Below are 21,425 nucleotides of genomic sequence, written 5' to 3'. Positions count from 1 at the left end.
TTGTCTATTTAGCTTTTAATTTTGGTTTCATTCTTAGACATATCAAATAGTTGAAAAAACATACTAAAGTAGAGACACATGAAAGAAGAATGAATGTTAAAAAAAAAAAAAAGGCAAAATGTAGTAGAATGTAGTAGGAACAATTAGGTGTTGGTTTTGAAGAAAGAAGGGGAACCACACTAGAAGCCAATGGATGGATCACAAAAGAAAAATAAGAGAGGAAATGAACTTGAGCTTTGGTACTGATGATGAAGAGGTGACAGATTTAGGAGACATTTAGGAGGCAGGATAAGTCAGTCATAGTGAGTGTGGTGTGGTGTGTGTGCGTATGGCTGTGTGCATGAGTGTGTACATGCCCTTGTGCACATCTATGCATCACAGGTTGAATGCCAGGGAAGAACAAGTAGAAACCTAAAATAATAATGAGATTTAAGGTTAAGTATCATCATTAATCACCCAATCCTTGAGGAAACATAAGCTGGAGAGCACATTTGGCCATCAGATCAAAGGTGACACAGTGCACCAAAGGGGTCGTTGGATATGTTACGCTGATGCTAAGGAATATGGCCCGGGCCAGAAGAGGCAGTGACACTTCAAGATATGGTAATGGATGACATTTCCCAAGGAGAAAATGTACGGTAAGGAGAGACAAGACCTTGAAGACTTTGAGAACCAATAACATTGAACCAATAATCAGAGTAGTGAAGGGTCAGAAAAGTCAAAAAGGAGTGTCAAACGCCATTAATGGTTCAAATTAAAATCTGAAGAGTGTTTACTAGATTTAGAAACAAGGAGATTAAATGACATTTATAAAATTTATTGTTTGGCTGGTTTGTTGTTTGTTTTCTGTTTTGGGGGTGTTTTCCCCCAGGATTCTGCTCAAATGGAAAGCCAGGTAATGCAGGGTTTAGGAGTAATGCTAAGCAAGGGGGAGAGAGTGAATATAAATTCCTCTTTTCGAAAGTCTGTAAAGGTAAAAAGTGAATTATGAAAGCATCAAAATAACAGAGAGCCAAAGGTTTAATTTTGTGTTAAAGTGTTTTGAGCATGCTCCTTATAGAAAAAGAATTTAAATTGACCTAAGTTAGAGAGGGTAAATAATAAAATACAGTGTTGAAATATCCATTATTATAGGAAATTCTGATTTTGAAGACTGGAACATCGCTTACCTCACTTTTTCAAGAATTTTAAATTAACTCTATTTTTAAACAAATAAATTGCAGCAGGATTTTCCTTAATTCTTCAGTTATCTCTGTTTTTGTTTTTGTTTCATTCTGTTTGGGATTTAGTTTCTTCAGCTTATTTCTATAGCTTCACAGTCCCAATAAGGAAAGGTGGGTTATGAAATAATTGTTTTGGGGTGCAGTGATTCCATTAGGTGGAATATCTTGGTATCAGACCTCAAGAAACCAGAAGGAATGATCTCAGAGGTACAACAGGACTGTAGTTTTAGGGAAATTTCTTGACCATCTGCCACATAAAACTTTACACATTGTTTCCTGCCTTTCCTAGCTTCCTGTTTTTTTTCCAGTAGATTCAAAGTCTAATAACAACTCTCTTAAATTTTCTCAAGCAATTATTATTCAAATGAACTCCAATTTATAAGCTATCTAATATACAATATTTATATGGCTGTAGATGCAACCTAATGGCAAACATTGACCTTTTTTGTGTAATAGCTATATCTTTCTTCAATAATATTTGTAGCTAAAGTTTTACAGCTTCTTTCTATTCCCATACACCTCCTGATGCCTTCATTATGAGTTTGGCTCTTCATTGCTGTTTTCATTTGAATAGTCTGTTCATTTGGTACATAAGCACTATCTTTTAAAAGAATACAAAAACATAATGAAAGAAAATTAAAAGTATTTTTAGGAAATAGAATTGTTTTTACTAGTTCTTATGTTTTCTGGAGTACTAAACTTAAGTAGAGCAAAAAAAAAAAGTCATCATAGTTTTATTTCTGTTTTAGTTGCCTGCTTGGATAAGGATATTTCAATTGTCAAGATTTACCCTTAACTCTTTAATGTAAAATATTTAGCTTTTTATAAAAAGAAGCAAGCATTTGGAATAATTGTGTTTTTACACATAGAATGCAATCCCACATGGCGAACTAGAAGTGAGCTTTCAGAAAAATGCAGCCAATATTTCGCTAATGGGGCACCATTTCCCATTCAAGACTATCACCTAAATAACTAAGATTCTTATAGTCAGGAAAAGAATATATAACTTCTAACACTACATTTTTTAAAAAGCCAGAGAAAAAGACTGAGTCAACTAGGTCAGGAAATGACTAAATTCCTCTGAGACAAGTGCTTGAGATCCTGGGCTCTGAGCCAGATCCCTGGGTTCAAATCCAAGCTTCTCTACTTAGAAGCTGTCTGACCACCTATCCGCTCCATAATCTGGTTTTCTAGAATGTAATATGACACAATTAATAAATGTTGTAGGGTTGCTCAAAGGATTCAGTAAGATAATAAAGACACTTAAAACAGTGTCTGGCACTTAGTTAGAATTTAGCAGATAATCCTGCATTTTGACTCTTTGTATTTGTAGAATAAACCACTGGCTATTTCTTGTCCTTTGCATGACCAGTGAAAACATTTCAATGGTAATTATTTCCCCCACTAAGTTAATGTAAAAGTAACTGTGATAGAAAATGTTTAAAATCTTGATTTATTGTGGACATTTAAGTCAACAAAATAGCATGCCTTTCAAAGAAACAATGGACACTATTTCCAGGCACACAGACTGCATATTTTGTGAACTTCATTCAAACTCAGATAAAGTAAAACCACCTTACATCTAGTTATTGAAGAAGAAAAGAATTTGAGGCTGTGGGAGTGATCACCTTGTTTAAATACTTGATAAGAGAAAGAATATAAAACTACAAAAATATGTATTTTTTTTAAAAATCACAGTTAGTGACATTATGTTTCTAAGAAGGAATTTTATTTTCAAATATCATTAGCTTCCAAATATCACCTTACATGGTTGTATTTCCTAGTCATTAAATGTTTACAGCAATGTGCTTGTGGTATCTGTCGCACTGATTTAAAAATACATTTTGGTCATTACTATCTCTTGCTGTTTGCCTGCAGTGAGCTCTCACATAATTAGGGCTGAATACACTGCACTTTTAAAATTAAACCAAGCCTCTGGGAAAGAATCATGGAAATAGATGGTTAAAGGACACCCAGGCAATTAACAAGCATGATAAAGTTAAAAATTGAAGATAGGAAAGTAGGTTAAGAGCTTTTCTCTCTCTTTCCAACATGATGTGTTGATACAGAAGGAACATAGATTTATTTTACATAGAAAAGGGATATAGAGGTAGTCCACATTTTAGTCAATAGGTAATCCCTTTGCTATTTTCTAATGGATTTTTCTACCTTTTAAGCACACAATTCCAAAATAATTCTTGACTTGATTGACTTTTACAACAAGCCTGAAAACTTTATGCTTTTTAGAATCATAACAGGGTAACAATAGACTGATAAAGATTTAAAGGTTAAAAATCTGAGATAATCTCAGCAAATAGTTCTTTTTAACAAAAAAAAAAAATACATGCAAAAGTGTTGACTACTTGTGATGGTTTGCAACAAAACTCTCAGAAATAAATAGTAAAAAATTATAAAATGTAGCTAATAATATTATAGAATTAATGCATCATGATTTTCTCTGGTGGCATATCATTTTGTACAATTTCCCTATTGGCATTCTTTCCCTCCATTAAAGTCAATCCTCATGTGCCTGTCTTCTTTACTAGACAGAAAGTCTCTGAAAGACTGTTACTCTTTAGTTTCATTTTTTTATATCTAAAGCACCTAATACTCACTGAAAACATACTCAGCATTCAGTAAATACTTACTGAATGAGTGAATTCATGAGTACAATCCTATGTCTTTTAGATAAACCACTATTACTTATTTGTACTTATATATCAATCACTTAAGAGGATAACAGAAGCTGAAAGGAGAATGTAATATTTGTTAAATATTGGTTATGTGTCAAGCATCTTTCACATATTTTCTTTTCACTACATCCTTAAGGCAACAGATAGCATTTTCCCAAATTTTACAGACTAGCTTCAAAGAGATTAAACACCTCCTCCAATCAAGTCAGAAGAGTTAAGGTTCTGACTTTTCGGAGCTTATGTCTGGGTCATTTTCCCACCATAAGGTTGCATTATCTTGTGTTGCCTTAACATTATTAGGGTTTTGCTGCAAACACAAATCAGATCTATAAGTAAAACAGAAAGATAAATAGGAATACTACATTTTTTTCATTATAGCCTGATCTTTCTTTTTGAAAATTAATGCCTCTTCTCCTTTTCTCCTTATTGTTATTGTAAAACAGATACAGAAAATAATGACTTATTATAATCAAACATCCTTGAAATCACCACACAAAACAAGAGGGAGAACTTTATCACCACTCCCCCAGGAAGCCCTTCCCTGTGTACGATCCCAATCACAACCCCCTCGCATCCTCTGAAATAACAGTTCTGCTGGCTTTCATAGTAATTGCTTCCTTGAATTTCTTAATATAGTTTCATCACAATTATGCATCCCTAAATTGCATAGTTTGGTCTGCCTCAAACCTCCACTTTCCCTTCCATCCCATTCTTGTCTTTACTATCTGTCTGCTGAAGAAACTGGGTGACAGGCCCATCGATTCCCCAACACTGGATTTTGCTGATTACATGTACAAGTTCAGCATGTTCCTCTGACCTTTGTATTTCCCGAAGTTTGGCACCTGGACCCAGAGGTCATATGAGATTCAGATTCCATTCCATTGGCAAAACTACACGTGGTGTATGTTCTTTTACCAAGAACATGCAAAATCTAATTTTGCTCTTTTTTGTTATTAGTGGCCACTGATGCTCAACCTCTAGATGCATTAATTGAATGAGGATGGTAAAATGGCAGTTGTCTAATAATATCCTTACTTTTTCATCTATTAACTTTAACAATTTTATGAAGATACTCTTTTCCTCCTCTACTATTTGGTTACATATTGGTTCAGATAATATAGGAAAGCAGGATAAATGCTTGATTTCTTCCCTTTTATTTACCCAAATTTCGAGGTAAGGAATTAAGTCTCTATTAAGTTTCAGAGGTTAAGCATGTTTTGTATCATTATGAACTCAAACATCTGCTGAGTTTGAATCTGTTGAAATTTTCACCCTTTTTGAAGCTCATCTTGGCTTTTTCAAGTTGACTCCTGATTCTTTTTTATATTACCCTAGTAGTCTTTGATAATTCCCTTACTATCTGGTATGTCAAGTTGTTCCAGGCCCTTAATATGTACTTCCTGCCCCAGACCTGGGATCAGCCATCTTTTCTCTTGAAATTACTGCAGAGCTTTTGCTATTGGATTGTGTGAATCCCACCCCAGTTTTGGCTGTATCTCCAACAAATACCTGTTGGGTATGGGGGAGGTCTGCCTATTCTCTGGTTTGTCAGATGACCTTGATTCTCATTACTTCCTTCTTTCAACCTACATGGAAGTTCAAAAAAAAGGTCTTGCAAAAAAAAAGGTCTTGTCCCAGTCTGTTTATTTTTTAGGTTCATGGGGATAATTTTGCTATAAATGTTATCCATGTGTTTTGTTTGTGCTATCTATCTGCTCTATTTTTATGCACAAAAACTAAGCTACCACTATCTTCTAAGACTCAAGTTTCCTTTCATTTTAAAAATTATGTCAACTTCAATTTTCTCGTATCAAGATCTATGGTATCCTTTCCATTAACATTACACAGGGATCAATTTAACTGTGCTGATTCAGAAAATTTTGCATTGGATTTTTTTTAAGTTTGATGAACACAGCAAAAGAACCTACTTACCACAGAGCCAAAGTTCAAAATTAATCCTCTTTCAAAACACAGACTCAATATTTTATTAATTATACCTATAGAGACAGTTCTAATTTCCAATCCTTGCACAACAGGACTTGACATGTGTACTCTTATACAAAGGCAACAAAACTGGGTAAAAGAAAAAAATAAAAACATGATACATAAAAAAAAGTAGTGTCATTCTTAATGTCATTGCCCAAAGAGATATATTTTCAGCTCTATTTTGATGAAAATAGCATTGATTCCAAAGGCAATGACATTTAAATAGCATTTATGGGGCTGTAAAACAAGAGTCATCCCAAAATATCCACAAAATATATTCCCAATTTTTTAAACTACATAAAAACACACATTACAATACACAGAATTAATGCAAGTATGGATGCATATTATTTTAAATAACTTCAACCTTTATTTCTCAGTATATGTTTCTGTGTGTTAGGTTGGCCTATCTGCACTACATTAAAGTATTTCTTTTTTTTTTTTTTTCTGTAGGAAATGTAGGGAAAAGACCAGCTCGTTGTTGAAAATTGTGTATAAAAACTAGGATTGAGCGTAATGTTGCTAAGATTTCTTCATTCACTCATATTCATCGAATGCCTACTTTGTGCCATACATGGATCTAGCCTTAGAAATACAGTACTTTATATTAGGGTTTATATTTAAGCCCCTAAGTGAGGCTTAATTATAGATTAGGAAAGATAATAATCAAATTAGAGAAACAAAAAATTTAGTATAATAAATCGTAATAACTTCTATGAAGAAAAGACAGGGCAGAGATATGGGGAATAACTGATAAGCAGGGGTTTCAGACAGGGTTGAAATTTTACTCAGGTTGTATCTGTTTGTATCTTTCTCCCTAAGTATTGTAGGGATCATCCTATTTGCAAAACATGTCACAATTTTTCTGCCAGATAATTTACTAGTCTATACATTTTCAAGAACTTTTTATAAGGGTCAAATAGACCTTCAGAAAGCCTGCAACAATTTACACAGTCTCTAGAGTATTATGTTGGGAAGCTCTGCCCGTGGCAACAGGATTAAATAATTCACTAATACTTTTCTAGGTATTCTGATTTCAGTTGTTTTTATCTTTTGTAAGTTTAAAATTGTTTGGATTTCATTTTACTGAAAACTGAGGAGAATGGATTTTACTCAACTGTTTTAGTTGATTAATACTACTTATCGGGGCGCCTGGGTGGCGCAGTCGGTTAAGCGTCCGACTTCAGCCAGGTCACGATCTCGCGGTCCGTGAGTTCGAGCCCCACGTCGGGCTCTGGGCTGATGGCTCAGAGCCTGCAGCCTGTTTCCGATTCTGTGTCTCCCTCTCTCTCTGTCCCTCCCCCGTTCATGCTCTGTCTCTCTCTGTCCCAAAAATAAATAAACGTTGAAAAAAAAATTAAAAAAAAAATACTACTTATCGTATCATTTATCCTTTAATATATGGATTTGAATTTTTTTTCAAATATCAAATTCAGGTAGATTATATTTTTGGCTCTTATAGCTGGTGACTCTTTTTATATTATATATCCTCAATCATGGTTGTTAATATGTAGAAAACTTACTGCTATATTTTAAAATATTTATCTTACAATCAGCCACCCTATGAACTTTACAGTTAGCTTGATCATCTCTCAGTTGATTTGATCAGATGTTTTGTTTTGTTTTGTTTTGTTTTTTAGTTTATTTATTTCTTTTGAGAGAGAGTGAGTGAGTGAGGGGAGGGGCAGAGAGACAGGGAGAGAGAGATTCCCAAGCCGGTTCTGCTTTGTCAGTGCAGAGCCTGACATGCGACTCAAACCTGTGAACCATGAGTTCATGACCTGAGCTGAAACAAAAAGTTGGACGCTTAACTGACTGAGCCACCCAGGCATCCCTCAATCAGCTTTTCAAAGCAGGTAAACATCATCTACAAAAAATCATCTAGTGTCCTCTCATCCCAACTGTTTCTCGCTATCACTTTGTGCACTGACTTTATTGCACTGACTGACCCATCGAGAACAAACATCTATTCAATCCCTGCTGACCACGTATGTAGCCTCAGAACTAAGCTGTTTGGTTGACAGGGAATTCTCTGCCCCTTGAGACAAATCTTCCTAGCCTCAGTTCTAATTATTCAATGGCTTGTCCAAACGAAACTCTGTCTCTAGCTATCTTCTACCCATTGTTTTTAGTATCATATTTCTGTGTAAAAATATTAGATAGTTCAGGAAGTCTTAAGCTGGAGGCCAAAAATAAATGTGCTTGCAGGGAACCACAAACCTCTTGAAATCACAGATAAAATTTTGTGAATATATGCACTTTTCTAGGACAGAGGATCCACAACTTTCATTTGATTCTTAAAGTATTCTATGAGCCTGACAACCTGACAGTCACTAATGGACAGGCATGAATGATTAGCTTAACCAATAATTACAGCTTACAGAATCCCTGGGTTATTTATATTGTTCAGTACAGATACAACCATAACTAGGCAGTTTCAGCATGTACTTCTGCCGTTTTATAAACCAAAAAAAATACATCTGAATCCAAGACTGTCTCTAATCTTCAACCTAATTCACTTACATGATTATTCAAAACAAATACCCAATTTATTGCTCAGAACAAATAACCTTTCTAAAAATAATCATTTAAATAATGAATAACTTCTCTATAGAAAAAATAAGGAGTACTCATTTTCCCTGTAAGTACCACCAATATAACACTCAACATTCATTTTCTCAGCTCCTACTCACATCTCTCAACTAAGATTGCATAATTTTTAATAAGGTATATTATCTTTAAAAAAACAAGGCTAACACATTCTGCAAGGGTAATAAGTGACATCTGCTCAAAAATGATGTAAAAAAAGACATTAAAATCATCCTTTTAAATTTGCAATCTTTCTTATATTTCCAAATAACCATTTTTCATAGACTATTAAATTTGACAATAAAAAAATGAAAGAATTTAGCAAGTTATGAATCATTTTATTTGGCTCCTATATAACGTTTAACTGATTTGAAATAAGATACCAAATGGTTTAACTATGCCATTTCCTAACGAAAATAAAGATTAACAGGAAGGAGTACATGCAACTCAATGTCGTTAGAATTTTCCCTAAAAGCTATTTTAAATGTTCAGTACGATAGCATTCTATACCAACTTTGAAGATAATAATGGTGTATCTGCAAAGTTTTACAGATAGAGGATGCATTAGAAGTTTTCCAGTGCTAATTGCCTCATGAGTGAAGCTATTTCATATAGCACACACAAAACCTACCATTGTACATCAGGGTTTCTGCCGCCGAGACTTAACAAGATAAAAAGAAATCAGAACAGCCTAATGCTTCTATGGCCCTGTCTTCACAGACACATTTGCTTTAAAGAATTCTGAAGATTGTCAAGTATGTGCGAAGAGAGTATTTTCTTTTCTCAAATAGTTCACACTCCTTAATTCCGTTTCAAATTTACTTTCATGATAATAGCTAACAATTACATACCATTAAGTGCAGAGCATAATTTCTAAGCACCGTGTATCTAGACACTATAAAAATATTTATAATATCAACATAAAATATGTATCGCTCCAACAACCTGATAAGATACATATGTTATTTTCCTCATTTTATAATTGAAAAAACTAAAACCCAGAATTTTGGAGACTGCTACATTATCATTTAGCTTACAGTACTTTTCCCACTTCTTCATATGTAAATTTCTCTTTGAACAATTTTTGTATTGTCTTCTGACCCAGCTTCTGTGTGGAGACCCTTTGTGGGGTCTTCTCCTTCCCTGATTCTGAGCATTCTGCGAGTTTCTCAGAAAAGACATTTCACTTCCTGCTATCTGGAAACTTTTGTTTAAAATGTCCCTGTTAATTCCATATGTCCCTTTTCACACTTGTTCTCATTTTGAAACTGTTTTTTATAGATTTTGACCTGATGAGTTATCCTTTATTTTATTCATTACATGTTCTGTTCTTTCTTCTTTTTGCCCTAATTCTGAGAGGTTTCCTAGACTTCATGTGCCAACTTCTTACATGTGAGCACTTTTTGAAAAAAAAATTTCTGGATACTCTTTTCACAGCATATTGTTCTTGTTGTCTTACATAAAATATCTTCCTGAAGACATAATTTATACACTATTTTTAATAATGTAGTTTCCCTTAACCCCAAATGCCTCTCTGTTCTCTGGACTTTCTTTTGCTCTTTGACTTAGTCTCTCTCTTTTATGATGGAGACTTTTCTCAGAAGACTCATAATGTTTTGCTTACATATCATATTAGATGATAGAATACCAACATATAATTACAGTCTCTATGTACATATGTAAGGCTTTTTGAAAAATCGTTAGATAATGAACATGAATTTTCACTGGAAGATCTTGAAATGTCTCCCATTGGATATAGTTTTCTTGTGTCCTGCTTGGGGAGAATTGGCCTGACTCCAAACATTCTAATGTTAAGACTGAAAGTTCTGTATTCACCAGGAAGTGAATTTCAGCCTGGCTTTCCTGGAAACTGCTTCTTAACTGGTACCTCATGTCCTAAGCACCTCTGGGGCTCAGTGGTGAAGAATCCTGGAAGTAAAATATAATTTCTCCATTAGCTTTCATATTTTCCAAAATGTTTTTGAGATCTCTTGTTCTCTGTTTTCTCCTCTTTCTTCTATTTATCTATCTATCTGTGTGTCTTCTCATATTATTTTGGAATGGTTTCAAGAGGTAGGAAGAATAAATGATTAGGTTTAATCCATAATGTTTCCTTGCAGGTTAGGAGAATTACTTATACTAGCAGCCTTGCTTCCTTTTAGGTTGGAGTGACAGAATTAAGATTCAGAAGAGCTGAATACCTGGCCCAGTTCTTACTATCTATGTCACCATGTTCATGCTACTTAATGTTCCTGCAGTTTCATTTAGTCATCTGCACGCTGGGCAGGGAAATGTAATGGTTGTGACATGTCCTTGCAGGTGGCAGTGGGGAGTGGATGCCAGGTGTTGCTTTAGGGAAAGGAAGAGCTTTCTTTACCTGGATTTACTAATTGTAAGATTAAATGTGTGCACACCCTGGTTGCATACTGATTAGTTGTCTATTCATTCAATAACATTTGTTAAAAGTCTGTATACTGACCCAGTGATTTCAATTCTAAGATAAGTGAAAATACATCTCCTCACAAGAAACTGTACAAGAATGTTCACATCAGCAGTATTCACAGTGGCTGAAAGGTAGAAACAATGCAGATGTGCATCAACTGATGAATGGATAAACAAATCTGGTATAGCCATACAACAGAACAGTCTTCCACAAAAGAGAAAGTGCTGAAACATGCTACAGCATGGATGAGACTTGAAAATGTGCTAAGTGAAAGAAGCCAATCACAAAAGACTACACATTATATCATCTCATTGATATGAAATGTCCAGAAAAAAACAATCTCTGGAGGCAGAAAGTAGATTGCTGACTGCTTACAGCAATGGGGGCAGGAAGGAAGGGGAGAGAGAAATGAGTGCTAATAGGTAGGGGTTCCTACTTGGAGTGATAAAATTTCTAAAATTGGTTTGGGTAATGGCTGTACAACTCTGTGAACATACTAGAAAAAATTCAATCATATACTTTAAATGAGTGAATTATACTGTAACTGAATTATAGCTCAAAAAGCTGTTAAAAATAAAGGATCTGAGAAAATTGAAGCAGGAAAACAATCTCTTATGTGTACTTTAATGGCATTAGAAATACAAAATTGAGTAACATAGTTGAGGTCATGGAATTTAAATTCTAGTGGAGGGACATAAATAAAATAAATGTAACTATAAATTCCAATGAAAGAAGAGACCCAGATAGAAAACTAAATGGGGGGGGGGGGTGAAAGCTGAGGGTGATCATAATGATTAAATGAAAATCCAAATGACAAGGAGAAACTAGGTGTGATGCAAAATGACAGAAAGTAAAAAGAGAATTTTAGACATCAAAACCTCTGTGGTGGGGAGAACTCAGCTTACTGTAGGGGCTGAAAATTTACCCAGGTGTCCAGAAAATAGTGAGGGAGTAAGTTGTGGGTGAGGAGGTTGCATAGATAAACTGAAACTATTCAAGATCTTGTAGCTCATCTTGTAGCTCAAATGTACTGTAAGAGAAATGGGAAGCCTCTAAAGGGTTTTAAGCGGCATGATATTATTAGACATTAAGTAATATTATTTGCTTTTTAAGATCACTCTTGCTACTCTATGACAAATAATAGTTTTGACTTTCTGTCCTAAAACTACTTGTGCACATCTAAACAGAAATATCAGCAACACTGATAAAAACCTATGTCACTCACAATTTTAAAAAGTGCCTCTGGGTGCCTAGGTGGCTCAGTCAGAGGAGCATCTGACTCTTGATCTCCACTAAGGTCACGATTTCACAGTTCGTGGGATCGAATCCTGTATCGGGCTCTGCGCTGGCAGCACAGAGCCTGCTTGAAATTCTCTCTCTCTCTCTCTCTCTCTCTCTCTCTCTCTCTCTCTCTGCTCTTCCCCCACTCACATGCTCGCTTGCTCCTCTCTCTCGCTCTCAAAATAAATAAACATGTTTGTTTAAAAAAAAGTGTCTCAACCAGTGGCAATGTTAGTTGGTAAAGTCAATATGTATAGAATCTCTAAAATGTTCACAGTCAGTAATTCCATTCCCTGGACTGTCCAAAATATAATGAAGAGTAATATATAAAGATGTTCACTGCAGCACTATTTAACCTGAAAGTACAAAATCTGTAAATAGTTGTTAATTCTGTATATGTGTAATTAGCCTGACTTCTTTAGAATTGTAGCTAATGTCTTAAAAATAAAAACAGGTCTACATAAATAAGATGGTCCAATTATAAATCCAGGACATGTATAATTTTGCTACTTTGTTTTAACCAAGTGGTCAGTTACTATGTGAAATGGCTGAAGATTATTATGGGGAAATTAACTATTAAACTTGAAAAGGGCCATGACATCCATTTTTGTCACTCAAACTTGGGTGAAAGTGTCAGGTAAACGTTCAACTAAAAAATAATCAACATCGGGGCGCCTGGGTGGCTCAGTCGGTTAAGCATCCGACTTCGGCTCAGGTCACGATCTCACGGTCCGTGAGTTCGAGCCCCGCGTTGGGCTCTGGGCTGATGGCTCAGAGCCTGGACCCTGCTTCCGATTCTGTGTCTCCTTCTCTCTCTGCCCCTCCCCCATTCATGCTCTGTCTCTCTCTGTCTCAAAAATAAATAAAAACGTTAAAAAAATTAAAACAAAATAATCAACATCAATATATATGCTGTGTGCATATAATCGTGTACAGAGGTCCCTTGAATAGTTTCATTCCACATGCACAACGCGCACACACACACACACACACACACACACACACACACATCACAGAGAATTAATAGCATCAGAATGGTTTCTTTTGCAATAACACAGATAATACCAGGATGCACCAGGGAGCATCACCATGTTCCTTTGATTTTTTTTTTTTTGAAAAAAAATAATGGTAAGTTGTGTCAAGATGCCTTCACAAAGAAATTTATTTGTAGAAGAAAAGTATTCAGTCTAAGTAAAAAGTCTTTTTTCCTAGTATATGCAGATTTTTTCTTCATTATCACCACCTCTGCTGCCTCATAGTTTGTTACTTCTTTGTACAAAATGATAAAACGAAAATTTTTCACAGACTCTGAAAACGTTCAGCACTCTTCATTGTGGTACTATGGTTTGCCATAATTTGTATTTTAATTATAAGAAACTATATTTGAAAGTCCTTACCCTTAACCCATTACTTACTTGTCTCTAAGTAATGAAGTGAATTATCTGCTAAAGAAAAGAATTACACTTAGAATGGCAAAATGTTCACATAAGCATCACATCAGATATATTTTGCCTGCCTCTTACTCACTTTGGGATATAGGTTCATTGAATAATGAATAATGCAGAATTACAAATACTACTTAAATTGCTTTTTGGTGTTGGTGTTGCTTCAGTTTGTGGTTTTTGACCAAGTAGATATAGCTTAATTAGATTTTGTTAAATAAGCTTTTGATAATGAGTAATGTATATTCTAATGCATTTAAAATTCTTGCATTACTCATCAACGTTCAAGTTCATAAATACAAGTCAACATAATTAAATGTGAATTGGTAAAAATGCATCTGCCCAAAGATTCTCAATTTATAATAAGTCCCAAAAGTAGGTTTAAAGGGAAAGTTGCTCAGAAAAAAAATGCAAAACATCTTGTAACATTTTAATAGTATAATGTCACACTAATATCTATCAAATGCAATTAAATAGTGAAACATCAAATAAAATTTAAAGTTTTGCAACTTAAATGGATACTAAGAAAAAGTAATGGACTAAATTCATACTTCCAAATCATTTCACTTTAATTGGGCCTAACAGTTGGTAGAGTCACTAGGAAAAACTTAATTGAATTTATAAGATATAAAAAGTTTCACCTAACAGAGAAAATAAATAAATTCTTATGGTTAATTTTGGCTGTGTTGATATGGAAAACAAATAAAAGGAGCATTGCTGGGAGCGTACAGATTGCATTTAGCACAAAGATAACATAACAGTAGGCTAATTAGTCCTTAAACCCCAGAAGGTTGAATTGTTTTTTCCTGAGAAGCTCCTAGAAACAAAGGCCTGTCTCTGACTTACTGTGTAATATGGGCGAAGCCTCCCTTCACTAATGAACATATCAGTGACCTCTGACATCACTATTATTGTGGCTGCAACACGAAGCAGAGATGGAAGGCCAGAAATGGCAATAGCTTCAGGAAGTGACTCCCGTCTCTAGAGTCCTTGTGTACTTACGACACAATAAGCTTTTCGTACAGTTGTTCATACTAATTGAGGAAAAGTAGTGGAAGAAATAACAAGCCAAGATATAAAATCTCCTCCCTTATCAGAGGCAAGATGTTGGCCGACAATATACATGAAATGGGAACATTATCTATAAAAGAGCCCTATATATAAGTGTGACCCAGGAAAATAATGTCAGAATCCCTGAAATGGCAAAAGGTCTGGGGATAGATTCTTCCAAGGCAAATTACTCAGATAATAAAAACCATCCAGAAAAGTCCTCTATTCCTTCAATCCATTTGAATGATTATGTCATAACTATAGATTAGCTGTGAAAGCACAATGCTAGGCCAGAGTCACCTTTTTATTAAATAAATAAAAAATAAAATTTTAGCTAATAAATATATAATCACTCAATTACTATATATAGTAATCTCAAGAAAAATCACATTTAACCTCCTAGATATTTCTTTTTGTGTGTGTGTTACACATGAAACTCAGCAAGACTGAGACTGTGTCCTTACTACACAAAGACCAGTATAATTTTACTTTTTTCTTTTTGGTTTTTTTAAGCTTGTTTATTTATTTTGAGAGCAAGAGAGAAAGAGAGAGAAGATGCATGTACAAGTGGGGGAGGGGCAGAGAGACGGGGAAGAGAGACTTTTTTTAAAGATAATTTATTGTCAAATTGGCTCCCATACAACACCAAGTGCTCATCCCAATAAGTGCCCTCTTCAATGCCCATCACCCACTTTCCCCTCTCCCCCACCCCCCATCAACCCTCAGTTTGTTCTCTGTATTTTAAGAGTCTCTTATGGTGGAAGAGAGAATTTCAAGCAGGCTCCACACTGTCAGCACAGAGCCTGAGGCAGGGCTCAAAATCACAAATGGTGAGATCATGACCTGAGCCGAGATCAAGAGTCGGCCGCCACTTAACTGATTAAGTCAGCCAGGTGCTCCTACTTTTACTTTTTAAGTAACTATATTTTCCCTAGTTTGGATGATTATATACCATGGTATAGACAAAAACATAAGATTTTCTTTTTTACTAAACTCTCTAGCTCCCACCCAGTTATTTCTAAAAACAAACAAACAAAGAGAAAAAAACAAGTCTTACAAGACTAAAATCAAAGGCTATGTTCCTTCTGGAGGCTCTAGGGGAGAATCCACTCCTTGCTGTTTCCAGCTTTTAGACACTGAATGCACTCTTTGACTCCTGGGACATCACTGTGATCTCTGCTTCCATCATCACATCTCCCTTTCTGCCACCCGGTTATTTCTAACAGTTTTGGTAGTATTTGACTCTTCTTTAGTCCCTGAAGGCTTCTAACATCATCCTCTCCTGAGAAAGAAGGGAAATACAGAGCCTCTGCCCTACTTACACCGGAGATAGGAGAAAACTACATGCCAGACACAGCAATAGCTCTCTTGGGCAGGTGAGAGAAGCACCTAGTTAGCTCTGCGGGAGTCTCAGTGGGAGCAAAGCCCAGGAAGTGGAAAAGGCCTTGGCTCAGAAGTCATCCTAAAAAGGGACACTGGATCACCAGCACAGTGGTAAAGTCCTGACCTACCCCGGAGTGGCAGACTCCCCTACATTCAGCAGGATGGGACTGACCAAATAGCAGAATGAGTAAACTTTCTTGGCCATGCAAAAGCTTATGAAAGTATCAAGTTAAAAAAGAAAAAAAAAACTTTATTTCAGTATCTCCCACCCCTCCATGGAAACTGATTCTTAAGTGTCACTTTCTCAGTCGCTGAATTATTACTGAACATCAGTTTGGCATTGTAGGAATCATAGCGAAGCCCTGCCCTTAAAGTGTCTTCTTCAGGAAAGAGCCTGAGGTGAACAGATCATAACCATAACATTTCTACTATGTTAGAGATTTTTCCCATATTTCTTGTCCTTTAGGAAAAAAAGTACTGCCAGAGTTTTGTCTTTCTTATTTCTGCTTTTTCCGTTACATTATCCTGACATGTTATATAGGTTCTGAGAAATCTTATTGATATCATATAAAAATGTTAATGAAATAATAATAAGATTTAAATGTCTTGACATAGGCAAATAAGTATTTACATCATTACTTCCTTAGTTTTTTCTTTCGGAAAAACATATATTGTAATTGCGAGTTTTAAAATCTTTTTCAGATACCTTCCAGTTAGAAACCTAAACCTAGTAATTGTTTAATTTGTGTCTGACATTTCCTTTCGTCCAGTTATGCAAGAGAAAATCCAGTATTGCAAACTACTCCACACTGGATTTTGTTTAGAGTATTACCTCACTTTTTAATCATTTCTCATTTATTTGAAGTGTATGGTAAAAGTTAACCATCATCTGATCTCAATTTATTTCTTAGTCACTTTTTTTGTTGTTTGATATTTGTCTCAGATGATTCACTTGAGAAAATGTGGAGAATCTTTAATTTCACGAATTTCATTTATTCAAAAGATTCTGGCACACTATTCCAATTCCTGAAAGGTGGCCCTATGTTTTTATTCAGTAGGAGGTAAAAGTTTAATTATGTACCATGTGCCACATTTTGAAAAGTGTAGTCTCTTTTTACATTGTTCAAGAAATAAAAGTAAAAGTAATCAAAAGGGATCACTCAATTGAGGTAAAATAAATAAAGTGTAGCATTTTATTTGCATGTGAACAGTGAACCACATATATTACTGGAAACGCCATGCTTACTTTTGTTATTAAGGCTGAAGCCTGTTTCCTTGTAAAGTTTTTCTCATGAAAGAAAAAAAAAAGGGTACTAGGTTGCAACATATTTCCACTGAGGATTGAGGGAGAGATAGTTTTCTACATTTGATTCTAACCTTTAAAATTTTAAAGAACATGACAGTCTAATGTGCCTTAAAACAAGGTCATTTATAAGTCTGCTTATCTTCCTGAGGGAGGAAACGTGGCAGTTTATTTAGATCCTTTTCAACGTAAACATTCTTACAATCCAACTCTTAATTTGCTATAGACTATAAATGTCATTACATTCTATAAGTCCTCCTTTGGAATTTGTTACATGTTTTGGTAAATAAGAACCTTAAAATGATACACTTCCTAAAAGCCATTCACTCTATGCATAAATAATAGACGCTACTGATTTCTGAGACAATATATAAAATTCAAAGAAGGTGAAGACGTTCACTCCCAGGCTTTAGTGCGGCAGGAGTTTGGGTTTTCCAAAGCTAATGTCATTCAGAACTGTGGACAGCTCCTGCGGAGGCATGGAGTCGATGGCAATTCCCTTAAACATAACTCAAAGTAATGCTGCTTTTTATCGCTATCTTTGATTGCTGTTTAATAGACGCCTATTAAATCGGCTTAATTTGCACATATACTCTTTTTCACTGACTCTTTTTCTTTTTCGAATGAATTCACTTAGAAAGAAAGAAAGAAAGAAAGAAAGAAAGAAAGAAAGAAAGAAAGAAAGAAAAGAAAAGGCAAGCCACCCTGAGTTTTAGAATTTAAATGGAAAACCCAACCTTATTCGGAAGCTGCAGCGTGTGCGCACGTTAATAAGAGGATCTACTTCACGACCTTCATTTGATAATCTCTAAACATGCTTATAACCGAATACATACTTGGGCGACAAATAAGATCGGGAAACGTCTTAATTTTAATTCTCCGAAGCAGTTTCCCTGGCGGACAGCTCTCCTCCTGCCCTAGTTCCCGGGCTGGGAAATGGGAAAGAGATTTCCGAAACAGACTTGTAGTCAAGGTCAAGAAAGGGTGTCTCTCAGTCTCAGGGAGGGGGCTCTGGAAACGCCCCCTGTCTGTTTCTGGAACTCGAAGCTTCCTGCCACGCTGCTGCCCAAGCTGGCAGCGCCTGCCCGGCTGAAATCTCAAGGCAGGGACTATCCAAGCGCAAATTGCCCTTCTTGAGCCTGCCAGCCACTATTCTGAAGAAATGCATTGAGGATGCCCAGTGCCTATAAGCAGATGAAAAACAGATTAACATTCCCCAGGGGTGAGAGCGGCTGGAACAGCTAGGACTTGTGAGTCACTGTCTCTGCTTGCCCCATCCTCTCCTCAAACCCAGGAGCGCCTTCTTCCCCTTTGGGAAAGGCGGGGAGCAGCGCGAGGATGGGTGTCACCCCAAAGACGACTTTCTGGCCGCTTCCTTACACTCTCAGCTCCGAAGTAAAAGTTTTTTTTTGGTTTTTTGGTTTTTTGTTTTTTTGTTGTTGTTGTCGTTTTTTGGCACAACTTAGCATCCTCCCATCTGGGGGAGGGGGGTCACATCTTCCCCGATGTATCCCCAAAGTTCACAAGGCAAAGGAGGCGAAACCTCCCTGGGATTCCCGGCAACAGGAGCTCCTCATCCCACCCCCTCCTCGGCGGAAACTAGTTGAAGAGTGGAGCCCGAGCAGCCGGAGTGGAAGCCGCCGGCAGCGCCACCCCCCTCCCGGCCCGCAACCCCTCCCTCCGAGTCCCCGGGCGCCCCCTCCCAGGTGCGGGGACGCGTGTTGGAGGGCGCGCCCGGAAGGGAGGGTGGGGCGGCGGCAGGGAGTCCTCACCTGAAATCGCTGTAAGGGTGGATAATCCAGAAGCCTGCAGTTTTAACCCTTTCCTGCTCCTTTTCCACCGCCTTCTGGCTCCCAAACATGCGGAGGGAGAATTTGTTGACCCCGGGCTGCAGCATGGAGGTGAACTGCCTCTGCATGAAGCCGTACTGCCGCCGGGGGCCCTCGGCGTCCTCGAAGCCCCCGGCCGACTCCTCGCCGCCGCCGCCGCCGCCGTCCACCTTGAAGCACACCGAGTTGCCGTGCTCCTTCGCGCCGGCCCCGCCGCCCCCCGGCGGGGTGCCCAGGCGCTTGTCGGCCGCGGCCGACCCCGCGCCCGTCGCGGGCGCCTTGGCGGGGAAGACGCTGTTGCCATCGTCCCGGCTGTTGGACGAGGAGTTGGGTTTGCCGCCTCCTTCCATGCCCGGGGGACGGGGCCGGCGACGGCGCGGGCTCCAGACCCGCCGGCCGCCCGGCGCCGGGGGCACGAAGCCGAGGGGGCAGGGGCCCGAGCTGGCTGCCGGCGAGCCCGGCTGCCCGTCGCGGCGGCGGCGGCGGCGGCGGCGGCTTCTGCTTCCCGCCCGCGCCGCTGCTCCCTGCGCGCCTCGCTCCCGCCGCCGCCGCTGCCCTCAGTGGCTGCGCTCCCGGTTCCGCCGCGGCTGGTGCTGAGGCTCAGGCTGCCCGAGCGAGGCGAGGCTCCGCTCAGCCCTCGCGCGCCAGCGCCTCCCCTCGGCTGCCCTCTGCTGGCCGGAAAGGCTCTCTCCCCGCCCGCACAGCGCGCACTCTCCCTGCACTCTTGCTCCACTTCTGCCCAGCGTGACATTGAACTCGGGAGCCCTCCGAGGCATTTATTTGTACATGTTGTGAGAGAGTCGGTGTATGTTTGCACGTAAGAGGAGAGAGAGAGGCAGAGAGGCAGAGAAAGACTGAGCTAGCGGATTATGTTCGTCCGAAAGAAATAAACACCCTGAAACTCACTGAGGCATTGTCACATTGTCTGAACGCCTGTTTGAATGATGTTACAGATTGGGAAAGGGAGAGAGCTTGGCTCTGCATGCAGAAAATTCACGTGTAAAGCTAGATGTACATACGAAAGTAAGATTCGACATCGGATAATAAATTTCATGAGTAAAAGGGAAGTTGTGTGTATGTGTGTGTGTGCGTGTGTGTTTCGGAAGGAAGCAGACACCGAAAGGGACCGGGTCTGGGTAACCAGGAGCAATCAGCTGCTTAGGGCTGTGATGAAGATGTGGCACCAAGGGACAGACAGCTGACCTCCTTACACTTATCCTTGTTTATTCTCTCAGAGCTCCTTAAGCAGGGGGTGGGATTTCTTTCTTCCCAAGGCCACAACACATCAACACACATGCGAGCAAGTCTTCCAGCTGCTAACACTGAGAAAAAAAAAATGTGTTAGGGAAAACTCGCCAGAGCTGACCTATCTTTTTAGATAAGTTATGTAATCAATAAAACACACTAAGAGGCATGCATGTTGGTCAGAGTTCACCTACACCTCGCCAGGAAGCCAAGATGTCTTGGAATTTAGGCAGAATGTAATCACCATTTCAGATGAGGGAAAGTATTCTCAAGTGAGACCTAAAAGGTGCTACTGATGCTGAAGAAAGCATTCTGAGATTCCTCCTGTCCCCCTCAGCGTCTCCCAAACACACCAGATCAGCTAAAGGAAGCAAGATGTGCTGCCAAACTCGCCCATCACTCAGCAGGGCAGCCCCAGAGTCTGAAGAGCTTCAAGACTCCCAAATGTGCCAAAACATCTGTTCCAGATACAAGGACTGCCTTCCTGCCCACGGCCTCTTTAAAGGAAATCCTGCCCTGCCAAGAGTCTCTGATCTAACGGGTTCCCGTCAGCCACAGCCACATTTTAGGGGAAGAAAGGGGAGCACCTCCGGGAGGGAATCTATGCACGGGGTCACCCCATGGCCTAGCATGAAAAAATGAATGGGGTCAATCAAGGTGCTTTCCTGAAAAACCAAGCAGCAGTGAAGCCAATTAACAAGGATAAAGACAAAAGAAGACAACTGGATGCCCTCATGAGGGGTTAACAACCCGAGAAAGGAAGCAGAGAACAGAGAAAAAAGTCGAAAGAAGCAAAGCCAAGAAGCTAGTAGTCCTCTGTTCTAATTGTGTAAGATAACCCCTACCATTCTACTTCCCATAGTCTATGCTAAATCTCCTTTTTCAGCGAGCTCCATCCTGACTCAGACACCATCTGTTTTCAACTAATCAAAAACCAGAGCCCTAAGAAATAAGTATA

At 38.3% G+C, this 21,425-nt stretch overlaps 1 protein-coding gene across 1 annotated transcript in view; it reads right to left on the bottom strand.

The window, feature by feature from the left end:
- HCN1 (hyperpolarization activated cyclic nucleotide gated potassium channel 1) overlaps positions 1 to 19,603 on the bottom strand; it is a 390,472-nt gene extending 370,869 nt beyond the window's left edge. Inside the window, exon 1 of the mRNA XM_011286847.4 lies at positions 19,166 to 19,603. Within this exon, the coding sequence (XP_011285149.2) occupies positions 19,166 to 19,572 (407 nt within the window). The 5' untranslated portion in view covers positions 19,573 to 19,603. The remainder of the gene's footprint in view (positions 1 to 19,165) is intronic.
- Positions 19,604 to 21,425: the final 1,822 nt, after the last annotated feature.

This window comes from Felis catus, chromosome A1 (genome assembly GCF_018350175.1).
Source record: "Felis catus isolate Fca126 chromosome A1, F.catus_Fca126_mat1.0, whole genome shotgun sequence".
Taxonomy (NCBI): domain Eukaryota; kingdom Metazoa; phylum Chordata; class Mammalia; order Carnivora; family Felidae; genus Felis; species Felis catus.
The sequence above is the reverse complement of the archived record's forward strand: the minus strand, read 5'-3'. Positions and strand labels throughout refer to the sequence as shown.